Below are 22,429 nucleotides of genomic sequence, written 5' to 3'. Positions count from 1 at the left end.
CCTAAACCCCAAACCCTAAACCCCAAACCCTAAACCCCAAACCCTAAACCCCAAACCCTAAACCCCAAACCCTAAACCCCAAACACTAAACCCCAAACACTAAACCCTAAACCCTAAACCCTAAACCCTTAAACCCTAATCCCCAAAACCTAAACCCTAAGCACTAAACCCTGAACCCTAAAGCCTAAACACTTAAACCCTAATCCCCAAAACCTAAACCCTAAAACCTAAACCCTAAACCCTAAACGCACTACGAACGACTGTAGTATGGGTTTGAACGCCTTTGAATGCGCTAAAGTAAATGCTTTAACTTTTGAAAATATTTAAACCAAATTTTATTAAAACTTGTAGATATGTTTATATATATGTATAAAAATACTTTGAATATTTTGTACTCACTTGCCAATACTAAAATCCTGACAAGATTAACCTTTTTCTTCTGCACCGGCTCTAGCTGTGCTGCGATTTAGCGCAAGAGCCTTCTCCCCTTTATTGAGTGGTTTTTCCCTCTTTGTCAAATTGTTCTCCCCTTCTCTCTCTCTCTCCTAACCTAAGAGGAGAGAGACTCTCTCCTCCCTTCTTTCACCTTTTCCTCTCGTCTTCTTTTATTATTTTCTCTATTCTTTAGCTTCTCCTCAATCCTTGTCATAGTCACACATTTCCCATAGGCCATCGTCCTCCCTTCTAGCCTGCTCTCCTTTCTACGCCGACATGGCACCCCTCGCACCATCTTCTCTCTTTCTCTTGTACCTTACCTCCTCCATCCTCCATCTTAATAGCTTGCCATATGCTTCTTCCACGAGATCATAGTCCTAGTCACCTTCTTTCTTTGTCCTCTACAGTCATTTGCATCGTCAACCCCTCTCTAGTCATCATCATGTCGAGCCCTCCGACATGGACTTGGCCTTGGCCACTATCTAGTTTGTTTGGTGCTAACAAGTTTCAGGCTAGGCATGTCCCATGCTGTGCATTGGAAGCCATTGTATCATCTTTAAAATATCTCTCTTTTTCTTTTGTGTATCAAGCTTATAAATTTTTGTCAAATTTAACTAAATTTAATATGATTATCTACCTAGGAGCTTTTCCTAAATAAAAAAAATAGCTTTAGTCAAGCAATAGTAATATTGTAATTAAGACTTATGTGTTTTATAATTTGAATAATCTTTCTACTCTAGAATATCAGAATATGGATCTCACTTTACTTTCAAATATAGAATAATACTCTCTAATCTGGAATAGAAAAAGAAATTCTAAATAAAAGGGGGCTAAATTTTAAACCCACCAAAATTTAGGAATTAAACAAGCTCATGTATTTGGTTTTCAGAATTTCTACGTCTCACACCTATTAATTTTAGGCATTCGTTAATCACAATTAGACGAGAAGGTCTGGGACACCAAAGAAAGGAAAATATATATATATATATATATATATATATATATATATATATATATATATATATATATGTATCTCATTTTTTTTAATGAAAAGGAATGTATCTCATTTTGGGCAAATTTGTTTTGGGAGAAGAAACTTCCCGGCACCTTCGTTTCGCTGGTGATGGTGTCGCTTGTGGTGCTCAACAAACAGGGGTACCGCAAAGAGCTGGAACCGACTGGAGAGAGGTGGTTTATTCATGGGTTACGAAACGATTGGTACGGTCGAGGGCGACGGTTGGATTCCTATTTTGTCCCTGAGGAAGGTTCCAGGAAGTTTCCAATGTTGCTAATTTCAGTCTCTAAATTCAAATCCAAAACTGGTTCCCATCGTAGCTTACAGCGGTCTCGTCCACTGCATGCCGAGTTACACTGAAGGGATAAGTTCAAAAATAGGAAATAGCATTCATGACCACGAACATTAAGAGATGAAAAATATATATATAGAAAGATATTAAACCACCGATAACCGCTGGGTGTGCACGACAAAAACCTAAGAAGGTTCGCGGAACTTTCATTTCTTCGTCGGGTAACTAGCAATTGTGCGAATAACTAAACAAGCCAAGGACACCGTGCAAAATCGTACTCAATAATTTCACTTCCTTACGTGGCATTGAGAAAATAGCTATTAAAGAGGATCATAAGGGGATCGATTAAAATTAAAGAGGATCGAGTGAGAAAGATAGAGAGAGGGTGGCGGGAGTACGTTGTACGGTGAGGTGCAAGGAAGTCGCTTGCTAGCTAGAGACTGGAGAGTGCATGTGCAGTGCGTAGTTCCCTCGCTCCTCCCTCCTCCCTCCGTCCATCATCTATCCAGCACATTCGTCATTCTAAAGAGCCAGGCAGATCAACTCTATGGCTTCCTCAACCGCGGTGGTGTCTCTCGAGGCAGGTAACCTCCTCAAGGCTGGCAGTGCTGGTGGTGGATTGAGCAAGGAGATTCGACACGGGCATGGTCGCACCGCTCACAACATGTCGTCGTCGTCGCTGCGAAAGAAATCCGATCTGTCGCTGGTGTCTAAGCTTCGTTGCGATCTCCTTCGAAGCCTCCTTGCCAACCTCCAAGAGATCTTCCTCGGGACCAAGCTCTTCGTCCTCTTCCCAGCCGTTCCCCTTGCCTTCGCTGCCGAATACTTCAACTTCGGACGGGTGAGTTGTTTAATTACTGGAGCGTGTGCACGTAAGGTTTGCTCCGTCATAACTGCAAATGCATTCCTCGTTTGTAAAATACTCCTTGTTTGTTTCCCATCTCTTTGATTGGCAAGTTTATCTCCTTTCTCGCTCCCCTGGTTCATATATAAAGCTTCTCTCTCTCTCTCTCTCTCTCTCTCTCTCTCTCTCTCTCTCTCTCTCTCTCTCTCTCTCTCTGAAAATTAAAGGCGAGGGAGTTTCTTTCTTTGAAACGGCATAAATATCGTTCTCCTCTATATAGGATCTTTTCTTTTCAAGTTTCTAATAATTCCTTTATACCATTTAATATCTCGAACAGGCGTGGCTGTTTGCGTTGAGTTTGCTTGGACTCACTCCTCTTGCTGAGCGCGTCAGTTTTCTCACAGAGTAAGTACTCTCTAACCTCATCGGATGCTGGATTTTTATTACTAACTCTGGGAAATTAATATATTCACAGAATGCTATCTATAAACAAAACGTTTTCACCCGAGATAAGGTAATTCACAAACGTCTGACGGACGGAATTATGCATACATGTGCATCCGGAGAACACGTGATCCCTACTGAGCATCACTATGGGGACTATATTAGACTTTTAAATTTTTTAGGGTTTAGGCTGAGGAATGCTACAATTCTCCCCCTGTACGTTATATGCACCCCCACGGCAAACATTTTTCGAGGCTAGAATCCCCACATAATCCAATTGAACAATTAAGAATCTTCTGTTTGTCCATGGATTTTTCCTTTTATTCTTCTCTTGAAAGTTCTTTAGATGATTAAATACTATTGGTTGCTAAATTGCTTCACTGTTTCTTTATCTGCTCATTAATAAATGATATCTACACCAGACTAACCAAGCTCTCTTACGAATATGTGCACAGGCAAATCGCGTATTATACAGGTCCTACTGGTATGTACTAACTTATCCCTTGTGCTAATAGACATTTTGCTCCTCATTACTAGCTAGCTATCTTAAAAGATAATGTCTTCTGCGATTGCCGCTACAGTCGGCGGGCTTTTAAATGCCACCTGCGGAAATGCCACGGAGTTGATTATAGCGTTATTTGCATTGCATCGTGGGAAGATCGAGGTGGTCAAGTGCTCCTTAGTAGGCTCCATCTTGTCCAACCTGCTACTTGTCCTCGGTAGCTCCCTCTTCTGCGGCGGACTTGCCAACCTCGGCAAAGAACAATTGTTCGATCGAGTAAGTTTTTATCTGATCCCCAGACAAGCTTTTCTTCCTTGACCACCACTTTCCTGCATCCTGACCAGCTATGTTGATTAATTGCTCTATACAGAAGCAGGCGGATGTGAATACTGGTCTTCTTTTGTTGGGTGCGTTGTGCCACCTTTTGCCACTGATGTTCAGATATGCTGTCAACTCTGGCGATCCCACGTTTGCTACAGTTCCCACATTGGAGCTGTCAAGAGTATGCAGCATTGTTATGTTTCTTGCCTACGTCGCTTATCTCTTCTTCCAACTTAAGACCCATCGCCAACTCTTTGAATCACAAGAGGTGTGACTCTATTTCCTTACTAACTCCATTTATTCTACGTATATATATCCTGTAGTTTTCGAAAACCAGAAGCATACAATCTCTAATATCGCTGGACTCTGAACAGGACGATGATGACAATGATGATGTTGTCTCTGAAGACGAGGCAGTTCTTGGATTTCCGAGTGCATTGTCTTGGTTGGTGGGCATGACAGTTGTTATTGCTATACTATCTGAGTACGTAGTCAGCACTATCGAGGTATTGTTTGCTCCTAGCCTTCTTGCTTCTCTCGAGTAACTTTGTGGACCTTATAAGAGTGAAATTGCCCAACCAACCAAACGGATGGGATAAATATGAAAACTGAATGCCTGCACTAACCATAGGTCGCAGTATGCGGTCAATTCAAAGTAAAAAATGGTCGCGCATTTCATAGTCAGCCCGTTTAATGTTCTCTCCAGAAGAAAAAGGAAAATGATAGTCAACCCATTTAGTGGCCTAACTACCTAAACATTTCGATATCTCAGACGTGCAATGTTGTTCATATGACTTGAAAATTGTGTTCCATGAAAATATGCCTCTCTTCTTAAAGGGGCTAATACTGGCATTTGAATGTTTTCCTAAAGTAGCAAATACTCCATTTTATTTTTGTCCACATTGGCTTCTTATGCATCTGCCCCTAGCTTGCCTTGACATGCTTTAGCTATGTTTTTGTACTCTTCACAATCTAAGGTTGCTGCCCACCTAATTACATAATTTTAGAGGGGTTTCTTTTTTTCTTGTGAGTGTGTGTGTGTGTGTGTATTTCTAGTATCATTTCGACATTCTGTGTATGCCTCTGATAACAATATGCCATAAGCCGGTACTCAAATGTTTCCCAAAATATTGAATTTGAGTCTTCTAAAGTATTTCAACATGCAAGTTACAATTAAGTATATATTTTCTAGGCTGCTTCAGAATCCTGGGGAATATCTGTGAGCTTTATCAGCATCATCTTGCTACCAATTGTTGGCAATGCAGCAGAGCATGCTGGTGCTATCATATTTGCTTTTAAGAACAAGCTGGTAAGCAACACGGAAGAGTTCGGTATAAAATTATTTCCACATGGTTTGCCTGTATATTGCTAATCATGTATCCTTGTGGGTATCATAGGATATCACTCTTGGAGTATCTTTAGGGTCGGCAACCCAGATATCCATGTTTGTGGTGAGCAAAGTACCTTCAAATTAGTTTCTAGCTCCACTAGTGTACTAGGAAGGACTTAATCAAATTCACTGCTTTGATTTAGGTACCGTTAAGTGTCATTGTGGCATGGATAATTGGAGTTCAGATGGATCTTGATTTCAACATGTTGGAGACTGGCTCGCTGATCCTTGCGATACTAGTAACGGCCTTCACGCTGCAGGTAATCGTCTTTTCATGTGGATATATAAGATATTTCCCTTGTAGTTTTTGAGTTAAATGTATTAGTCACGTTTGATGCTAATTTAGTTAATAACTAAGAAAATTAGTCTTTTTTGTCCAAGCCTGCACTTTGATGCGCTGTTCTGCATTTGCTTAGACCATAATGAAGCAAACACACTACAAGACTTAAACTTATACATGTATTGTTTTCTATATGCAGGATGGAACTTCACATTACTTGAAGGGAATTGTTCTCCTGCTTTGTTATATAGCTATTGGTGCATGTTTCTTTGTTCTTAAAACACCACCAAGTAAGAGTTTCAAAGAATATTTATTTAGAGATTTAACAAACTATCAATCTTCTTCTGCGATCCCTGAGAAGATGTTACACTCATTTCGGTTGCATTCGTATGACAGATCAGACAAATGACATAAAGCTGGATGTTTCGACCATAGTATCCAGAGCACTGGATGCTTAAGAATGAGGTAAGATTCAACTATTCGTGTGTTACAAATGTATGAAAGATTCAACAGGAATTAGTGTTTGTGTAATACAACATACTCATCATGTACTTTGATTATCTACTTATTGATCATGTTTTACAATATTCAAGATTTTTTTTTTTTTTTTGGTTCTTGGTCATTTACGTACGTCATCCTAATATTATGCTTTGTAATTTACTTTTCAGGTCATGCTGCATGTTGACCTACAAAAGCATACATTTTCATTTAATGCTGGCAGCCAGTTCGCTCTGATATCTTTGATACTCTTTCACGAGCAATTTCGTAGTAATGCAAAGATTTGATAAAATGCTCGTTGCTTTCTTTCAGGATGTCTTATTCTGATGGCACCATTTTGTTCTTGGAAGTTTGCTTTTCCGAACATGAAGCACTATAGAAATCATTTTGATAGTTATTCCTTCTGTAACTTTATTAATTTCTTATCTCCCAAGTTGCATATTGAAAGTGCAAAGAGTTACACCAAACTATCTATCTATTGCACTTTGTTTCTTTTGATTCGAATTCAATAAAGGAGCAGCTTGATGGTTAACTGTGAAGTAGCATGGAGAATTTAAGCATCACTATAAACTTCGTCAGAAAAGTAACAGTCATGCCAATGCGCCATGTCTAAGAAATTTGCCCTTCTCTCACGTTATTTAAATGGACTCTCTTCTGTCCAGGGCACAGCAATTTTTCAGCACAGCATTTTCCATCAGAGATGGAATTTTATATATAATCGTGATCAGCTTGGTTTACTGTAATGATTTGGTAGTTTATCGTTCCCCATTGACAAATGATGAAATTGCACAAATGTGGATCGACGTGCTCGGCCCGTTTGTGCTAATTAATTCCCCATCTAGACTAAACAATGATAATTAAAAAGTTGATAGGAAGTGTTATGAGAGGGCCTACCTGGGGGGACCAACCCCATTTGGATGGACATTTTCAAAATCTCTCCGAATTTCCATTAGATGCCGAAGGTTTGCAAGCTCACTCTAGTAAGCAACTTATATATGTTTGAGTACTTCAGGTGCATCGTATTCCCCCGGACTTTTTTAAATTAGACATGTGATGCGTACAGCTTACCGGTTAATGTTATCTTTTACATTAAAGACTTGGGAAGCATAAGTAGGGCATCAATTTAATCCCAAGGGTTTTGGGGGGTCACTAATGATATCTAAGTTACCAGGATTTCAACAAGTGGTTTTTTTTTCTGTTCGTGCTTGCAGGGTGAACCCAAATTTAAGTGAGGGTCACACGTTTAAAATAACTAAAAATATATATTATAATGTCATATTCTTATTTAAATTTATGAAGGAATTGAATAAAAAAAATAGCTTTAATAAAGCTATTATAGTAATAAAGAAATAAAGAAAATTAATTTAGTATCCTATTGACTCGACTATTTATAAAATATTGTAGGTCATACAAAATATCAAATTCTACTTTGGCTTTGGATCTCAAGAATTATTTATTTTTATAGGTAAATAAATCTATGCAAATAAACTCAAACACGAGCGCAATTAAACTTAATTCGATAAGCGCAAACAAGTCTAAAATATTTTTTTTACTCTGTAGAATTTTAATTTAAAAGTTAACTGTTACAAAGTCTTAAAAGAGGTGAGACCTTCAAATGAATAGCTAAACAGGAAACAATGTGATATTTTGTTCCAATCGAATAAATACATCGGTTCATCATGATAGAGGTGCGCCATTCATATATATTTGAGTTTCTGTTATTGTGTTAGAGAGACTACTAAGTTATCCAATTAGTATTCGAATTTGAACTACTTTTTATTTTCTAAAGTACACCCATTTGGAGTTAACCAAAGGACTCCAACTTATCCAGAATTTCTGAAATTTTGGAACAAAATGAGAACAGAAAGCATAAGCAGCACAAGAAGAAACTCCTGTTCTTCAAGCTTTAGTACTGGCCGGCTGAGTGGATATGATACGTAGGACCATGAGGAATTGGACAGCTACGGCTAACCTTCCGCACAAGAACGAGTCACAAATAAGAATCTGGTAGCTCTGCATCGGACTCAACTTCCAAGCTTCTTGCTGTTAGAAATATCATATATTTAATAAAAATATTTTATTAACTTTAAGCTCATATTTAAGTAGGGTTCATAATTATTAATAATAAATTAATGGTAAAATTAAATAGCTCAAAGATTACTTGAATGCCATATATTTACTTATTCAAATTTATAAGGAGTAATTAATAAAAATTTATTTGAAAATAAATGTTATAATAATAAAAAATAAGTTCATTACTATATTAGATATTTAAAAAATATTAGCATTTTATATCAGTGTCAAAACTTATTATGAGCTTTGGACCCCAAAAACTATTTTTTTTATGGGTAAATAATACTATACAATTTAACTTTCACATGCGCAAATTAATTTTAAAAAAATAATATCTAATATAAAATTTGATTATACAAAATTTTATATTTTATAATCTGTATTATTTAATATTTAACTATTTTTTTTATTAAATTTTATTTATTTTTAGAATTAAATTGTTACTGTCCGCCTATTATTCATTTCCCTTGTAATGTGCAAGACCTCCCAAATAACTTAAGTTGGGTTGAAAAGTTGAAGCAACTTCATTTTGTATTATTGTCTTAGTAAAATTTGGTTGTGAAATAAGAAAAAAATAATTAATATTGAGATAAAATGGGAATTTATGTTGGTATAAAAAATTTATCTTAATTTCTTGTTTGACGTTTGATCATAAAGAATGATAAATTTTTGGATAAAAATATAAGATCAAACAGTGCCTCGTTGTAACAGTTAAGATGGATAAAAATGATCAAATTGGCATCATTGATATTTTCCTAGTTCAATATAAATATCCACTTCCTGTCGATCAAAAATTATCATTCTCGATAAAGTTTTTTTTGGAGAGAAAGATAAGAAATATGTCCAAAATTAAATATAAATTATAATTTTATCACAAAAAAAATTAATTCACTCTAATTTATGCAATATATATATATATAAACTATCATAAATAACATTACAAATAGAGTATGAAAATATTTTCACTACAAACATATTTAATTATATTAAAATCATAATATAATTCGATATTTTATTTGTCACTATAAATGTATATTGTAGTTATAGTATAATTTAGTGATGTGGCTCTGGGAGAGACAATTTGATAATTTAAAAAGTTAGGGATAATGGGTGAGATATGGAATAAGTGATGCCTATTTTATTTTCTTATCTTTATTTATCAAGAGTTTTCTACAATAAAAAAGAGTTTATTCCAACCGACTAATTAGGCCCTTTTTTCCCTGTTATTTTTATCGGAACCTTTTTTGTTCTCTGAAGATAGATCAAACAATCAACAATCAACGATCGTAACGAATCCTTTTTCTTCTCGAAAGCCATTTATATTCCTTTGGCCAAGCATTCTGACATCCAAATGGCCAAATCATAAGTTGCGCTAATAAATGGGCTTGTCTTGATTGCAACTTTATTACGGGTATGGCTTGTACAGTTGTACTAATAGAATAATAATTAATTGACAAAAATTTGCTGCACCACTGGATAAGATACCACGAGCGATAATTCTAAATTCATATTTAAATTTATATTTTTAATTTGAATACAAATTTAGATACAAATATTAGATGAACAATAAATTTTAAAATTATAATAAATACGGATTTTAAATGAATAAGAATATGAGTTAAATCTTAAACTGATATAGTGATGAACAAAATCTTTAATAAAAAGATACAATGCTCACGGGATAAGAAACTCACATTTTTGGAATACAAGTATAAATGATATTTGCACATGTTGAAAAAGACTAAATTTCAGAAATAAGTATAAATAAACTTGCATAAATGAAGCTTATGTACAAATAAAACTATACAACATTAAGTCAGCTTGCATATTAGAAGTTAAATTGGGCGAGATAAAGTAGCTATCGTGTCTAACTATATGCATCCAAAAATATTGCCTATTGGTCTGAAACGTCCATCAGACTTATCACTTACCACCAGACCAGTTCTCTCTCTCTCTCTCTCTCTCTCTCTCTCTCAATTGTTACGCATGCATATATCATTGACAATAAATACCAAAACCCAAATTTACCGCTTGCAAACTAAACTTGAAGCCTACTCATCCACTGGTTTAAATAAGTGCCAATGTATAATAGGACTTGCAAATCCAAGCTCTTAACATTTCACTGAAAGGCAAACAAGCTTAAACAAAAGTATATAGAACTATAGAACCCAATATAATTTATAAAGGTGTAGAAGTTTAAATATAACTTATCATCCTATATTATTAGGAAATTTATATATAACACATTTTTTTATAATGTAATTATAATTTACTTATACTTTTACTATTTATAAATTCAGTCTAATGATTTAATAAATATGTATAAAAAAATATTCTGAATTAGATTTAAATTAACATCATAATTATATTCCATTAAGTAAAAATATTTTATTTTTTAAATAATTAAAATATTATTATTTTTAAAATGACTTAAATGCTCTTAGACATAGTTAAGATAATTATTGTAATTTTTTTACTATAGTTAATTTAACTTACAATTTTAGTTAAGTTTAACTAATTAATTTTATTTATTTTTTTATATATATTCGATAAATTATAAGGCTCGATTGTAGATCATATTTTTATTAAAAGACTGAGTGTTATACTATATTATACTAAGGATCTATTACATATAATCATGGGAAAGGCCAGTAAAGATTAATTGGATGACAGATAATTCCAAGTTTTCAGCAAAGGTTTTAGCTAAGCTAGCAAAATCCTGTAAGAGAAATACCATAGCATGATTCCATAAGAGAAATCCTGGAAGGAGGTGAAAAATGATAATAATAATAATAATAATAACTAAATATGCAAAAAGCAAAGCTTAACCTTCTAACCAAGAAAAAAAATGAAGATTATCCATGACAGAAATAGCCTAGATCTGAGTATTAGAATAATTGGCCTGCTTGGAGAGATTGGAGATGTTGTAGAGGGGGTTGACCGTGGTGACGACAGCTCCAAGGAATTTGGCGGCGAAGAAGCAGATGGGAAATGGAGGGAGTTAGGGGCAAAGAGGAGGACAACGTCGCCCTTGGCAAATAGAGAGGCGGGAGGAGATAGAGGAGGAGGAGGCGGAGAATATGTCTGAGCGGAGGGAGAGGAATGAGAGGATTCGCTGGCATCGGCGAGGGTGAAGCAATACGGGTACGGGACTTACGGCGGAAAAGGAAGGAGATGAGAGATTTCATTTGATGAATTGCTTGGTAAGGGTTAGTGGATTAATAGGTTTTAGATAACCGGATAAACAGATATCCGTTTCACTATCTAAAAAGAAATCTATATAATCTGTATATGTGTATATGTATCTGAGTTTTTTACAAAAATTCGATCAATACCCAAATCTATATTTATCTCGAGTCAAAAAAATTCACATGCATTCGATCTGAGTCAAGCTAGACAGTGAATCAAATCTATTTTCATCCCTTTGCACCACAGACCTCAAACAACATGACTTTACGTGATCTATGGTCGTTTATGTGATCAACTACATATATGTATATAAGATAAAAGTGATGAAAATTATCCGTGCAATAACACAAGCCTGAGTGGAATGTGATTAACGTTCAAATGGGATAACAAATACATATATAACTAGTGAGCTGAGCAGGAATGTGTTAGTGGATTGACTCTAATTGACGCATTTAATGTCCAAATTATTGTCGATGGATTGCACATTAGCGTATAATTGAAGGATAAAATTTTGTTTGTTAAAAGTTTTTAAGGCACAGTTTGTAGCCATTGAGTTATATTAACTTATAATAAATATTTATATGATAATAAAAATATATAAAATTTAACAAACTAATAAATATAAAACTTAAAGTTGTTTTTAATTAATTTTTCTGGTGTTTTTTTTTACTAGAATGCTTACACGCCTCATAATTTTTCGAAATTGTGAGAGCTTTTGGATGACCGTAAGAGAATCACTGTCGCTTCTGATCCTGAAGCGGAAAGATGTATAAATGTAGTCTCTTTGTGAGTTGCTAGGTGTGCTGTTTGATATGATAGGCGGTCCATGGAGATCTAATCGGGGATGCGCTGGTACGTGCTGTATCCGATGGAAGATACAGCTGATCGCAGAGCAGGGACTAGGACTAGGACTAGGACAAGGACGAGGAGGATGCAGTAAATCTTATCTTTGGCGAAGCAGCCATAATAAGCAATAAGTAAAGACATAAATAGTAAGTAAATCCTTAATAAGTGGGTGGGTGCGGAGACCGAATCTAGATTGGTTATTGCCAATAGTAAAATGGTACGTGTGGGAGGGGTAGGGTTTGATGTGATAAACGGTAGGCAGGCAGTCTGAAACTGGAAGGTGGAAGGTGAGGATAAAAGGGTGGGTGGGCCCGAGTCATCAACAGATCAAAGAAGGGCGAGTGCTTGAATTCACTGTCACCCGTGTGATACCCATCCTTTCCCTTATTTAATTGGATTTATACCCATCCTTTCCCTTATTTAATTGGATTTAAACCCCCCAACCACACCCCCCTAAAGGTCACAACCACACCCACACGCACACACACACACACACACACACACTCGCACACTCTCATCTCCCCAACCACCCTGAATCTCTCTTCCTTCCCCTCCTCTCTCGATCATATCTCTGGAAAATCAATCAGGCATGCTGGATCTTCTCTTCTCCGTCCTCCTCCTTCCCCTCGCCATCACGGTGGTGCTGGTGTTGGCATTGGCCGTCCGAACAAGAAAGAACAAACAGTACTCTTCCTGGTACTGTCGGTGGAGGAATGGCGGCGGTAGGTTGCCGCCTGGTACTGCGGGACTTCCGTTGTTGGGGGAGACGCTGAAACTGATCGCGGCGTACAAGACGGAGAACCCGGAGCCCTTCATAGACGAGCGGGTGCGGCGGCACGGCCGGCTCTTCACGACGCACGTGTTCGGGGAGCGCACGGTGTTCTCCGCGGACCCGGACTTCAACCGGATGGTGCTGGCCGGTGAGGGGCGGGCGGTGGAGTGCAGCTACCCTTCGTCCATCTCGACGCTGCTGGGGCCCCACTCCCTCCTGCTGATGCGTGGCCCACTCCACAAGCGCCTCCACTCCCTCACCCTCACTCGCCTTGCCTCCCCGGCCGCCATCAGGGATGGGCACGTGCTGGGTCACATTGACTCTCTGGTGCGAGGGACGATGGAGGCGTGGGGATCGGGATCCCCAGTGCAGCTTCTGGACCAGGCCAAGAAGATCACCTTCGACCTCACCGTCAAACAGCTCATGAGCTTCGATCCCGGGGAGTGGACGGAGGCGCTCCGCCGCGAGTACGTCCTCCTCATCGACGGCTTCTTCTCCATCCCTTTCCCGGCCTTCCTCTCCTTCACCACCTACGGCCGCGCCCTCAAGGTCCGTCCTGTTCTCATCTCTCTTCTCTCACATCTGTTTCGATATCTTTCCAAATGTATGTACATCATCGTGCTCCGATGTCGATCGTTCAGGCGCGAAAGAAGGTGGCGGAGGCGCTCAGGGAAGTCATTAAGAAGAGGAAGGAGGAGAAGAAGACGAAGAATGACGATCGCGGCTGCGCGACGATGGGGAGCAAGTACAACAAGGATATGGTGGAGGAGCTGCTGGAGGCGGAAGGGGGCGGCTTGTCGGATGAGGAGATGGTGGACTTCTTGCTGGCGCTTCTGGTTGCGGGCTATGAGACCACCTCCACCATCATGACCCTGGCCGTTAAATTCTTGACCGAGAACCCTCCCGCGCTTGCTCTCCTCAGGGTATATAATATCCCTGCCTTAATTTCATTCATATTCCTTAAGATCTCTATATAAATCCAAGCATTCTTAAGTGCTCGCTCACACTGCTCTGCAAATGATTTATATTGCACAAAAAGATCTCCGGCGGATTGGTCATATTGACCGATCTCCATAGTAGTCCCTTCATGTTCTCTGTATATAATACAGATATGCATTTTGTGTTTTACTTTCGTATTTGATTGGACAGGAAGAACATGACGAGATTAGATCCAGGAAGAAGGACGACGATGAGCCCCTGAACTGGAATGATTACAAGTCCATGCCCTTCACCCAATGCGTAACCACAGATCCCCCTTTTAAAGTTTCTAATTAATGTCGATCAATTTATTTGTACCATCGACATGATTTTTGTTTGATGCCACTACCATATATGATCCAGGTGATAAACGAAACGCTTCGAGTAGCAAACATTATAAGCGGAGTGTTTCGGCGAGCGGTCACAGACCTTCATTTCAATGGTTCGCACCTTTTATCCATCCTCTTTTCTCTATAATGCTATTTTGTTGTCGTTTCAAAATTAAGCGACTCGCCACTGTTCTGATCTTCTTGTATGTATGTATGTATGTATGCGGTAGGCTACACGATTCCCAAGGGTTGCAAGGTTTTCGCATCACTCCGAGCAGTTCATCTCGATACCGAGCACTACGAGAATGCCCGAACCTTTGACCCTTGGAGATGGCAGGTAGAAAAGAAAATTTGCAAAGCAATAGGACTGTATATAATTAGACTCTTTTTTCTTTATCGAAATGGAAATTTTAGCTTAGGATCGCGATGGGTGGTTATGCAGAGCAATGATGCTCTACTCCAACAAGCGGGAGGCGCTGGCATATTTAGTCCCTTCGGAGGAGGTCCTCGGTTGTGCCCCGGTTACGAGCTCGCCCGTGTCGTCATCTCCGTCTTCCTCCATCATCTTGTCACCCGTTTCAGGTCTGCCTTTCTCTGCAGGCAGCTTAAAAAGCTCAATTCATTTCCTTCCTGCTTGCGAGAATTATTATGATATTGAATTTGCTAACGCCAAAGCCAAAACATTTTGTCTTTTTTTTCTTTTTCACTCTCATCAGCTGGGAAGCAGCCGAGGAAGACAAGGTGGTTTTCTTTCCGACCACTCGAACTCTCAAGGGCTACCCAATCAACGTTCGACAACGCGGCAAAGCTCCTTGCTGACCAACTGCTGTTTCGCTTGCTTCTCCTACCTCCAACCAACATTAATTTCCTCATGAGGACGATGGTGATACAAGAGAACAAGAGAACAAGAAAGCAAATAAATTTAGCAATCATCCCATGTATAATCCCTGTGTATAGTTCGGTAAACTAGTCCAGTTTCAGATTTGAAACTGTGGGTTATATTTAATATATATATATATATATATTCTGGAATTTATATATTATGTCTGTTGATGAGATAGAATGAAGGACCTTGACAGTAACTTACGGTGGCAAAACCCTTCAATTGGATCCTACTTCCTTTTCCCGAAGATGGCGAAAGAATGAGATGCTTATCCTTATGAGTAGTTGTTCCAAATTGGAGTGGTTGTCTCGAAACAAATGGATCGGACTTCTTATCTCAGAGAAAGAGAAGGACAAAAGTAAATGGAAGTTTAAACAGAACCAAATGCAGATGGAGGTGATGTCAGGCATCGAGGGATGCTTAGTTAGACCATGTGCATAACAACTCGATGGGTCACCATCCATGGTTCCTCAAGATATCGACCTCACATGGGCATGCATGGGGAGAACTTTCATGTACTGGAGACCACTTCGGCCTTCAAGCAACGCCGACCGCAAAGGTACATGCTTGGATAATCTGACACGTTTGGCAATTGGGATTCTTCATCCTTTTTATTCTCCTCCACTTTTTTTCTTTTTCCTCCACTTGATTGCTTTTGTTTGTTTACTCATTTGTGGAATAGCAATAAAATATATCAAAAATCGTTTTCTTCATAATCCTGTGGGCTGCAGCAGAAATTATCCATTGAAGTAAAATGTTGCCCATAGTGAATAAGACCCGACACCTTGATAGATTCAACCAAAGAACTTTTACGACCTACGGTAAGACCACATCGGCTGTGCACAAGGTTCTCCCCCAAGAAAAATGCCATTTTAGTGGCACACATCGATAGATTCAACTGAAGAATTTCCAACAATTCATGGGCAAACTTCCTAAACCTCATCACAAGATGGAAAAGAATCAAACAAGAAGAGCAAAAAGGGAAAGGCGTACAAATAACACTTTCGCTTGTTTCTTCTTTGATAGTATAGCAGAGTTCAAAATCTATAGCATAAGTGAGAACCTCTAGCGTTGATTATTTTCATTTAAATCAGAAGTAACGACACTTGCTATTATTCTTTTGAGTGACATTAGTGACATCCCCGGTGAACAAGGTAATTCAACCTAAAATTATCTCAATTGTTTAATACAAGTGGAGTACATGTACCACAAATAATGATGCAACTGCTACTCGAAATGTTCTATATCCCCACTTCTTCACCTATTAATCATCCAAGGGAGTAAATCATACGAATTGAGAGCTCCTTGCCCACAACCTTCACATATCTTCGCAGTTGCCTCTCTAGTTCAGCAATAAACCTCTTCTCTATTGGGCCAAATACTTGCTGAAGTTCCTAGATTCACATTAGATCAAATGAAGAATAAATAGAAGCAACAGAAATTGAAAGTTAACTTGACAGAAAGTACTTATTCTACACAAGGTTTCCAACAATCTATTCAGATTCTATAAAACACAGCAGGCTGTCAGCTTACCCAGATTCTTTCTTCAGTGGACAGGAAAGGAGAAAATTAAAGTTATGAAGCCACGACTCACTTCCTGGATCTCAAGTTTTCAAATAAGCAACAGGATGCCTATGACTAGACAATAGGGAAAGCAACTAGTAGAATAGATTAACATCATCTGTTTTGGTAAATTGTAGATCCTAAATAAAAAGTTTAAGTGTGTGCTACTATGTTTTAACAGCATTATTTGCAGCTTAAGTCCCATCAACATATCATATTTTGGCCAAACAGAGATTTCACAGAGATCAGGAGATAGAACACACCTTAACTTCCACATGTTTTCCATTCAAGTCTATCATGATGTTGCTAATATCATCATCCATCAGCTCCTTTGTCACTGATGCACTCCTAGCTTCTAGACCTGGTCGATCACCCATCACTGTATCTGAATGTCCATACTCAAAGTCCTCATTACCATTTTCAAAACTACAATACTCATCACGTGCACAATTCATTGAGCTATCAGGAACCTGTGGTAGCAGTGCTTGATCTTGCATGGATTTCAAATCTGATAGGACAACGTAGGACCTTTTGTCAAGCAATGGTCTTGCAATATCATATGGCACCCACCTGTAGCAGCAACCCCAACCTTTAGAGAATAACAATAATGACATAAAAAATGAGTATCAGCAAATATCACAATGGCATGCTGGAGTCGTCAGAGATAGTGAAAATCAAACTTGACAGTGTTTCTTCAGATAGTCAAGTTCTTCTAGAAAAAAATGGATAATGAAGTTGCATAAAAGTATCATTTTCTAGGGCCTCATAAAAAAAAATTTAAATTTATACGCAACAGGAATGAATCCTTCATGGCTTAAAAACATAAGGTCTTTCTGCTCCTAGTAATCCTGTCTTTGGTATTCTCAATATATAACATAAATATTTGCCATAAACTACATCAATCAACATATTCAATATCATGATGGCTTAAAACAACCGGATCAGTTGATAATACAGCGATACTCAGCAGATAAAAGAAGTAGGTCAATTTACTAGTGTGGTACTTCTTTTTCTAACACATTATACAGTTAGAGAGAATAAAGTGGAGGATATTTATTCGGAAGTAAGTAAAGAAGTTTTTAATTCAAATAGCCTGGCTTCTCTAAAACCATTTCTACTATTTACCTGTCATTTGACTTACAAACATGTCAGTAGTTGATAATGTATTAATGTTAGTTCCTGTGCCATTCCAGACTGAAAATCAATACGAAAGAGGGCATCTAGTGAAAGAAAATAAATGATAAGAAGGATATAACGTACGTATAACGAAGAGGACAGAGAAGCTCAGATGGTCGATATGCTGCTTTGTATCTCATTTTACTGCATGAGTGAATGTAATAACCAAGATAGTAGTACTGAAGGTTGGGGCAGTGCCCTTGCATCTCCTTAACCCAATTTATTTCTTGCAGAGCTGAATACTTTCCAAGTGATAAGAAGGCAAAGTCAGGGTCCCAAAACAAGTACTTGCTTGACAAACATCTTGGAAGGATATCTACAACACCAACTGCGACGAGCTTCCCATCTATTACATATTGCTGATGGAAGGAGCCAAGCCCACAAGGTGGAATAGCCTCATCATCACCACGTGATGGAACAAACACGATAGGAGTATCCACCAGAAATCTTTTGTATGAGCTTTCTGTGACTTTCTTATCATCATGCACTTTAATCTGGTATTTTCTGTAAAGAGCAAATTCTTCTGGATCAAAACTAGATCTTTTCATCCGTATCTCTAGCTTTCTTCTTTTGTGAGGCAGACATAAACTGCTGTTACTTGAGCAACTTCGTTTTGAACAATCTGCATCATCCTTCAAAGCTTTAGTAGGTAAGTCTGTGGGGACTATCTTTGTGCTAGTCAGTCCAACAGAATAGAAGTTAAGGTGCCCATTGCAAGCTTTTACTAAGAAACCAGGAAATTCACCAGACTGCTCCATTGACTGTACTAGCTTTTCAGCGATACCTTTTGGAGATGTATCTGATGATTCTCCACTCTGATTCTCATGTGACGAGAAATTGACAGTGCTGCTTTCTGTTGGGCATGAATTTCTAATAGTTGCTGCTATCTGGAAACAGATGCTGCTGGTGTACAACAGATCTTCGGTTTGTGACAGCTTCTTTTGCATTTGGGAAGTCACCCTTTTGACGAGAGCTTTGGGAAGTTGGGGGATAGAAGGAAACTCACCATCTTCGAAGCATGCCTTTATAGCACTATCAATCCTGTCTGATATATAACAGATAAACTCATCCTCTCTGAACAGCTTTTGACGAGCATCAAGTGTAGTTCTTTTTCCTGATAATGCTGAGACTTCTGGAAATGATGCATTGATAACCTGGCTTGATGAGCCCTTCGAACAGTTCATTTCCTCTTTAAACTTTTTATTTAAATCGAGCGTACCATCAAGAAACCTACACCAATTTGTTGCAAGGCCTTATGAAATAACAAATGCAGTGCATGATGAAAGAGGTTACAATGACATTTATGTAGGTATGACAAGTTGTTATCATAATAACTGATGAAGAGAGCATTGTAATATTCATTTATAAAAGGAAAATAGGCACAGGGAATATACCTTTGCATTCGATTATATATACGACTTTGTTCTTTGGAAGGAATGAAATCATCAGTCTTCAAGCGAATGGTATAAGAAGGGCAACATGTTCTTTTCATATCAGGTTTGTAAAGGAAACAACCAGACCTCCTCCAACCACAGTCAAGAAGCTCTATTAGCAATTGAACAAAATATTAGAAGACACATGCAAATGCAAACCGAGTAAAAGTCAAATAGGAAAGCAAGCTAAAGTTTCACTTGCTATTATATTTGAGCATGACAAGTTAAAGGCAAGCTAAAGTTTGTCGCTCTAGCTTTGGATACCAACAAGGTAATTGAAGATCAACTTGATACAGATCAATCTAACACAACTTGCAATTTTCTAACTTGGTCTTGAACTAACCATTTGAGGTTTTCAGAAATTGGATAGGAAGGTAAACTAAGTAGGAAAGGGAAGAGTGAAGAGCAGTTGAATGCAAAGAGATGGTGAAAGGAGGAAATAATTGCTTTTGAAAGAAAGGAGTGGGTCGGAAGATCTTACACCTGCTGGTTACTTATAAGTATTACCCTGAATTTTGGATCTACCTACTAATCCTGTAATAAACTACACAAGGAAATTATGTATGATCTGATGTCCTGTAATAAACTACACAAGGATAGAGTACATATGTGCATATGAATGATAGTTTGATGATAAATATTAGATTAACATCTATACGTCTTCTCATATATTTTAAGTTTATAAAGCAACTTGTTTTCATGAATGTTAACCAATAAAATTTGGACTTCCAGTGATTTTAAATTTAGCTTTCCCTTGTAAAATGATGATGCATGGAGAAACATGACTTATAAATGTGTAAAACTGCACCTTGGTAGTCATCAGCTGTCAAACTATTAGCCCATAAACCTGCACAAGTATCAAAAACATGAGATTTTCAATAAAAGAACCAACGCCAATATCAAAGTAATGATCTACAAAGATAACTTAATTAAATGAAAAGAGACAAAACCAAACTTCTGAAATGTTGATATCTATTAGAACTCCAGGTTAGGAAGCCCTGCTTACTGGAAAACATTTATGCTTTCTTCTTTTCCCCTAGGAGCAAGGAATGCCATCTACTCCTCCATCTTTTCCTTACATTCTTTAATAAAGATTTACCAAGAGAACCTGACTAATTTAGTAGGTAACTGCATTTTCTTTTCTCAGAACAGATCCAACATGGATCTTTGCACAAGACTAAATCAGCCAAATATAATCAGAATTGGTGGGAATGACAAAGTGAAATGAGTTTTCTGGATGACGGTGATCAAGCCAATGATAATTTTCTTGTTAGGGTGTTCTAATTTTGCTTGATAAGTTGCAACGGAAGGGTCCCTCATACTGGAAAGTACAAGCGCAGAACTAGTCTAGTAAAACAGAGGGTCTTGGAAGGGTAAGAAACAGTTTATACTGAGGAGGCAAGGGTTTTTCTGAACGTTAACAAACAACAGTGTACCATATTAACAGAAGAGTTGTCTCTTTTCCCTTGAAGGTATGAAATTCTGAATCGGACCCCTTCTACTGAAGCTACAAGATGCATTCAAGGAAGTACGTAGGATTATTGAAGTTAATGAAGAGCATATCAAGCTGGACAACATAGAGAAGTCTTCAGAGCATAATTCTAAAGATGCCAGAACAAATTTTGACCTTCGATCATGTAACAAGTAGGAATTGACAATACAAGGAAGAGCATATCAAGCAGTGGACTTTCGACAATGTACTCATCAAATCTTCAACAAGATAATATGGATCAAATTAGTGAATTGAACAGTACAAGGAAAGATGGATCGGTGATAACTGAATCCTATAATTATCCAAAAGAACATCGCAATAGACGGATAATTTGAATACGAAAACAAGGTCAAGGAGACGGTAAGAGATCTGATTGGTCCGACGAAAACCATCAAATTCATCACGAAATGAAAATTCCGTCAAGACATCCAGGCGTTCGTCTAAAAATTAAAATTAAAATTAAAAAAAGATTAGTGAAAGGGAAGAGAGAGAGAGAGAGAGAGAGAGAGAGAGAGAGAGAGAGAGAGAGAGAGAATCGTGCCGTGGGAGATGCTAGAATCGGTGTTGGATCTGCAGTAGCCGCAAGAGGTCCGCCTCCTGCCATGATCGATCACCAGCGTCTCTCCCCTCCCCTTCCCCTTACCACTGCGACTGCTGCTCGCGCCATCCCCCATCGATTCCTCCGCCGCCGCCTTCTTGTTTCCTCTCACGGATCCTTTTGTCCTTCCCCTCTTCTTCTTCTCCTTCTTGTGCTTCTACCTTACCGGGGAATGCGATCCAACGGGCAGAAGATACCTCTTCTACCGCCTGTAATCTGATCAGACCTGATGCTTCTTTGTTTCTTAATATTTTATGTGTATATATATATATATAATGACTCGTTGGTCTTTTGTTCTCTTTCTTTTTTCTTTTTTTTTTAAATTGAGCTATAGTTAGCTATTAATAATTGGCAGCCATGGGCTCTACCCCACTTCGCCCAAGTCATACAACTCGAGGGATTGGTTCCCCGGCTCGTATCATGCCGGGCCGGATTGAAGCCAATCCTCTCACTGCGGCCCAATCGGCCATCCTGTTACCGCTCCTCCTTACATGACTCACAGTAAACTCCACTAACCCATTCATATGGGTTTTACAGTCACGAATGATACTACTAATCTGCCAAGGACATGCCCTCTCCTCCTTCACTATCATCACCAACACCTCGGAGTCTAATTCCATCTCCACTGGCTGCTCCGCCTCGAGAAGACTCAGACCCATACGGAGGGCCCAGGCTTCTGCAAACAGAGCCGACACTGCCGGCGCTGGTTCCCATCTAGCTATTACTATCCTTCCCCTATCATCTCTGATAACTGCCCCCGCTCCTGCTTGGCACGCTCCGGCCCGGAATGCTCCATCAGTATTTAGTTTCACCCGTCCCTGCCGTGGTCTACGCCACTCAACTTGCGTTGGTCTTCCGACCACTGTCTTTGCTGTCGTCACCGTCGCGTACTCGTTAGTCATGACCAGGCATCGTCTCGCCACACCGGCTACACCCTCCACGCTCTCACCAAACGCTACTCTATTTCGCTGCTTCCAAATACCCCAGCACGTGGTCGCTATTAACGCCCTGACATAATCGTCGCCAACGTTTCTCTTCCCCCACTCGGTCACTATCCAGTCCGGGTTCACTGAGGC

At 38.6% G+C, this 22,429-nt stretch overlaps 3 protein-coding genes across 3 annotated transcripts; 2 read left to right on the top strand and 1 right to left on the bottom strand.

The window, feature by feature from the left end:
- Nucleotides 1-2,077: 2,077 nt before the first annotated feature.
- LOC140776138 (vacuolar cation/proton exchanger 1a-like) lies at nt 2,078-6,553 on the top strand. Its single transcript, XM_073119724.1, has 12 exons — nt 2,078-2,583; nt 2,924-2,991; nt 3,486-3,514; nt 3,612-3,808; nt 3,903-4,121; nt 4,228-4,359; nt 5,046-5,162; nt 5,251-5,304; nt 5,387-5,503; nt 5,723-5,813; nt 5,920-5,988; nt 6,192-6,553. The coding sequence occupies exons 1-11, from the start codon at nt 2,290-2,292 to the stop codon at nt 5,979-5,981; spliced, it is 1,380 nt and encodes a 459-aa protein (XP_072975825.1). The 5' UTR covers nt 2,078-2,289; the 3' UTR covers nt 5,982-5,988; nt 6,192-6,553.
- A 6,012-nt stretch (nt 6,554-12,565) lies between these two features.
- LOC140775364 (3beta,22alpha-dihydroxysteroid 3-dehydrogenase) lies at nt 12,566-15,246 on the top strand. The gene is made up of 7 exons (XM_073118611.1): nt 12,566-13,450; nt 13,543-13,824; nt 14,051-14,140; nt 14,243-14,321; nt 14,439-14,545; nt 14,651-14,790; nt 14,925-15,246. Exons 1-7 carry the CDS (start codon nt 12,719-12,721, stop codon nt 15,025-15,027), a joined length of 1,533 nt encoding a protein of 510 aa, XP_072974712.1. The 5' UTR covers nt 12,566-12,718; the 3' UTR covers nt 15,028-15,246.
- Nucleotides 15,247-16,081: 835 nt separating this feature from the next.
- LOC140775363 (arginyl-tRNA--protein transferase 2-like) lies at nt 16,082-21,595 on the bottom strand. Its single transcript, XM_073118609.1, has 6 exons — nt 21,297-21,595; nt 20,072-20,110; nt 19,225-19,375; nt 17,915-19,060; nt 16,918-17,224; nt 16,082-16,485 (listed from the first exon to the last, which is right to left on the bottom strand). Exons 1-6 carry the CDS (start codon nt 21,427-21,429, stop codon nt 16,360-16,362), a joined length of 1,902 nt encoding a protein of 633 aa, XP_072974710.1. The 5' UTR covers nt 21,430-21,595; the 3' UTR covers nt 16,082-16,359.
- Nucleotides 21,596-22,429: the final 834 nt, after the last annotated feature.

This window comes from Typha angustifolia, chromosome 14, assembly GCF_048772165.1.
Source record: "Typha angustifolia cultivar Huaian chromosome 14, ASM4877216v1, whole genome shotgun sequence".
Lineage (NCBI taxonomy): Eukaryota > Viridiplantae > Streptophyta > Magnoliopsida > Poales > Typhaceae > Typha > Typha angustifolia.
Note: the sequence above shows the minus strand (reverse complement) of the source record. Positions and strands in the feature narration are given on the sequence as shown.